The sequence below is a fragment of the Morone saxatilis genome, unplaced genomic scaffold (assembly GCF_004916995.1).
Source record: "Morone saxatilis isolate NCDOM2014 unplaced genomic scaffold, NCSU_SB_2.0 Contig24, whole genome shotgun sequence".
Taxonomy (NCBI): Eukaryota; Metazoa; Chordata; class Actinopteri; family Moronidae; genus Morone; species Morone saxatilis.
The window spans coordinates 18,847,594-18,852,468 of NW_023339807.1; the positions used below are offsets into that span (position 1 = coordinate 18,847,594).

A 4,875-nucleotide genomic window follows, 5' to 3' on the forward strand; every position below is an offset into this window, starting at 1 on the left:
AAAAAAAAAAGATTTATTGGCTTTCTGTCACACTCCCAACAAAAAAAAAAAATCTACATTGCTTTGTTATGTATTCAAAATCCTACAAATTCAAATGGGATTCTCACTTGACGACCCAAGTTCAATTAAAAGTTTAACACATTCATGCAAGAGTCCAGGTAGACAGTTGCATCAGAACCCGTGCTTGCTGTGCATATGTGTAACCCGCTAACAATATTTCCATTTGCTGTTTGTTTGGTTCTTGTATGTAAGCTTCACATGTGACTCCTAAGTGTATGTTTACATTACCGTTCTGTCTCTGACCAAAACCAGGTCGGTCCTGTTACTGACATTATGGCTGCCTGCTTTACGACTTACCTAATGCCCCGTCATTACCTGGAATGGGCCCCATGTCTCGCCTGTGGCCTGAAATATCTCAGGACCTCAGACTGCAACTGTCAACCCCCCCTAATTTGCAGTTTCATAAATAGCAGACTGAGACTTTGGCGCTAAAGATAAAGAGGCCCTATGGTTGAAGACACTTGGTGCGAGGGCTGGGATAATGAAACCAAGTCTACCTGGGGACACACCTTAGCAGGGTTCAGTTTAATGGGACAGGCTTAAGGTGTCAGTCAGGTGCTTGTGATTAAGGCTGAGGCCAACAGAGAAGATTCAACTCCAAGGGTAACAGAGTTTATGTTATGCAACAGAAACACAACAAGTTTTGACAACAGATGGATTCCTCAGACAGACAAAAATGTGAATGTGTGTTGTTGGACACAAGCCATTATTTTGGTTTTTGATTGAATTTAATGATATGAATAACACGCCTAGATGGTTCTGGACAAGTACATATCATGTGACGCTGCCAACTCAATCATTCTTCCTGTTAGTCTTTAACAGGATAAATTTAGCAGTAAGCATTAACAGGCTATTTAGTATTGGGTTAGTGTTGGATAATAGGTATAGCTGGCCAATGTGAAGTCATCTCTAAATCCTGTTTAATGGTCTTGCTTCAGTAACAATCAGATATCCTACAGACCCAGGTATGACACGATGAACAGTCTAAAGCAAGATTCTGATGGCTGAAAATGCATCCACAAAGAGCTGTCATACTGTACAGCCACTTCCTGCTCACACATTGCCATGGAAATGCTGCAAACTTCAAAACTACAGTCTCAACGTCTCAGCTCAGCTATGATGCACCATCAGAGCGAGCGCTGCTGCCCTGCTGATCTCGTGCCCCTTCTCCCTGTCCTCAGATGGCCATAATGAATAGAAACAAGATGAGGCTGGGAGCAGAGGCTGGTAATATGGGCAGATGTCCAGGAGGTTACTCTAGGCTCTCAGCCAGGCGGGCAGCGGTGGTGGACTGTGGTCAGTTGTGAACACCCCTCTGAATATTTACATTGTGGACAGCTGACCTGTGATCTCCTACAAGTGTCCCTCTGTTGATTCTTCAAGGAGTTTTTAAACTGATGAGTAGAAGAGAATGTGTACTCCCCATTTGTATGAAATTTGAATTGAATGGTTTATCGTATTTAACCCCCACGCGTTATTCGCAGCAGATATGAGAATAAATCATTAACCATTATGGTCCTGGTGAAAGGGTTTTATGCACTACTACGCTGTTGCCCACCATGAGCCGCTCTCTGCAGCTGGGATGAGCATAGCCTTGTTACACACACAGCAAGTGACTCCACTCCAGTCTATTACATTCTGCCATCAATGATCTATTAGAATGACTGACGGCAGTAATGAACTAAGACAAGATAACGCAAGGCACCATTCATGCGTAACCGACACGGAATCCCACGGTGACATGTGTATGGCACGAGGGTGAAAAAAATCATAATGGCTTAATGAATAAGAATAATACTCAATGATATCACTTGACACTCTGTGATTAACACGTCAAAAAACCTTATCATGATGGCCCGTGTGTTTTATTCCTTACCTTCCAGCCAGCTGAGCTATTACTGTCGCCCTTATCCTTGAAATAGGGCACGTAACGGACCATCCAGTCGTATATCTGTGACAGCGTGAGTCTCTTTTCTGGGGTGCTCTCAATGGCGCGGGTAATGAGATCCGCGTAGGACTGGTTCCCCCACGCGTTCCGCCGCGAGGACTTGGCTTTGCGCAGCGGTCCGGTCACATCGAGCGCCGCGCCAGCCAGGCATGGGTGCGTCGCGCCTGTGGGTGCCGGGGCGCCGGCTGGATGCTTCAGCTCTCCCGGCGTTCCGCCCACGAGCCCCGCTCTGCAAGCCGGGACGTCCTCTGGTTCCACCTTGATCTTGGCCAGTGGAAGACCCCCGCTGACCTCGTGTCCACCGGGGAAATCCTCCGGGCACGGCAGCGGCCAGGTGCATGAGCGAGGCCGGCTTTGCGGCTCGAAATCCGAATCAACCTGATGAGCGTCTAATTCGTCGTCCTCCATCATCAACATTTACCCTTCAGTTGAGAGTGGAATAAATCAAAATGAAGAGCAAGGGAGGGAAATACCTCCACGATCCCCGTATCCCACTGTCTTCAATGAAATTCACGTGAAATGCACGTTGAAATTCGCCCGTTAACACTGCTATTAAGCTTACAGTCTGAATCAATAAGAGGCAATTCAACGGAGTAGAAGGACCATGATGAATGCAAGCGAAATCACAGCCTCGCGTGTAGAGATAAGAGAAGTAATAAAAGTAACAATAATTTGTCGTCCATTTTACCTGTAGTAAAAATCAAATGGTGATTGAAATGCTTCTTATTCAACAGTCCACATCACCTCAAGACAGTCAGTCTGAAACGCGTGTCAGAGCCAGTCATGGGGGCTTCTCAATCCAGTTGCAGCAACAGATGATATTTCAGATAAGGAGCATATTTGCAAAGCAGTCGTCGATAAATCCCTCCAGAAGACAACAGGAAGAATGGGGAAAAGAGGGGGGAAAAATCATCACCAGGTCTGTGTAGAGAGCATCCACTGAGGCGATAATGCGTGATTACCGTGAATTATTAAATCTTCCAGTCTGCACGGATTAGGCTGGCAGCGGCACATTCAAGTCCATTCAGCCTGAACAGCACCCAACTGTCTGCAATTATAATGAAGAGGCGTGCGCATGTGACGAATCGATAAATTCCCAGTCTGAAAAAAATATAAAGAGAAAAAATAGTCCAGCAATCAGATTTGGTATCCACTTGTCAGGTTGATAAAACTGGCTTTTTATCACTCCTCCTCTTGCTCCCCTCTATCCCCCCTTGCCTTTTCTCACTCTCTCAGATCCCACACATGTTCTCATTTGCTTACAACTCGTTCCGTCGATGTGAACCGAGGATGACGCGCCGGCGCTGTAGTGGAGATGCTGCCAATTGGAGTGCGCTCACGAAATCAATACTCTCCGAACATGATTACAGCGAAATCCCAAACTCTCTCTCTTTCTCTCCCCCCCTGCCTTACTCTCTCCCTCTCTTTCGCTATACCATTTCTGATATGAACGGAGGGAGCGAAACCCAAATTCTTAATCAAAACTCTGCATAATGATGATCTTTCTGGCGGAGCGTCACACGGCGCTTTGTGTGCCAGCCTCCACGTCCAGCCGCGATAAAACAAGACAATAGTGAAAACTACCCGAGGGGGAAATTCCTGCACAATCTGGACAAGGCTTTTTGTCTTTTTAAAAATACAGTGTCTGATCCGTCTTTGTGCGTAACAAATTGCCCCGTGCAACGTGTGCAGCGTCCAAATGGTCTCCTGGGAGAACCCTCAGCGCGCAGGAGGTTTCACCTCTGCTGATTATTTGCGGGCTATACCTCAGTGAGTGTAATTTTCTATGCCGATTAGACAGATTTAGTTCAGATTAAGAGAGATTAGGTAACCCTAGATTTTAATCCGAGAGGGGTAAAGTGAAATGGGGCTTTTCAGAGGCCAAAATGAAAAACCATCTCTGCTCCACACTCAGACCAGAGTGAGGAGACACAAAACACTTTCGCATTCTCATCTCAAATCGCATTTGCCAAGCCCGAACGCCAAAGTTCAAGCTGCTCTGGCAGACACAGTCCTGGTCAGACCCGTGTGCGTAATTCTGCAACCTACTGACCGAGGGGGATTCCTCCCCCTCCATCCCACCACCCCCTCCCAAAATCTGACAGCAGGGCGGGCACACAGTCACAGGTGCTGGAATCCCATTGGCTGTTTATTTCCCTCATAAATGCTTTTTATGCCTCTTTTTTTTTCATTTGCCTCACCCTTCACCTTTATCCAACCAGAAAAATAATTGCTGAGCTCACAAGCTAGTATGCTAGTATAACAGTCTGCTTCACTTTTTATGCATATTCACACCTGTTATGTTGATTGTTGCTGTGGGGACAACATTACTTTTACAGACAGTCCTGCTTCTACATACTCAATCACACATACACACACACACACACACAAGACCATGCAGCTACAATTTCTGATAATATTTGTAAGTTAGGCAGCCATTCCTTGTAAGAATTTTAACCGCCCATGGGTAATCAGTATGACCTATGAGGGCATGTTGGTATGAATGCATTGTAGTCAAAATATTCAACAGCTGAATAATAAATTGTCCCTGAACACAAAGGCATACATTTTCTGCAGTAGTGACCAGGATCCAAAATTCAGAAACTTAATAAGAGAGGATTCTACTCTACATATTTGACTTCTAGTTTACATAAAAACACCCTCATATTTCAAAGTGACACATGCACAGCTCATGAGCACCATCAAAACAAGCACCTGTGCAGCAAGGTGGCTGAAATCTTCTGGAGGGTGGGGTCCACCCTATCCATGCAAAGTGCGCATGGAAGGAAGCTATACTTAAAAGTTGCACAACGTGGCCACACTGTGTGCACTCAGACATGACTAATGTTGAGAAATTTGTGTCAAAA

At 45.6% G+C, this 4,875-nt stretch overlaps 1 protein-coding gene across 1 annotated transcript in view; it reads right to left on the reverse strand.

Annotated features, from left to right (window-relative positions):
* LOC118335378 (forkhead box protein O3-like) overlaps nucleotides 1-3,192 on the reverse strand; it is a 28,750-nt gene extending 25,558 nt beyond the window's left edge. Inside the window, exon 1 of the mRNA XM_035671627.1 lies at nucleotides 1,937-3,192. Within this exon, the coding sequence (XP_035527520.1) occupies nucleotides 1,937-2,425 (489 nt within the window). The 5' untranslated portion in view covers nucleotides 2,426-3,192. The remainder of the gene's footprint in view (nucleotides 1-1,936) is intronic.
* Nucleotides 3,193-4,875: the final 1,683 nt, after the last annotated feature.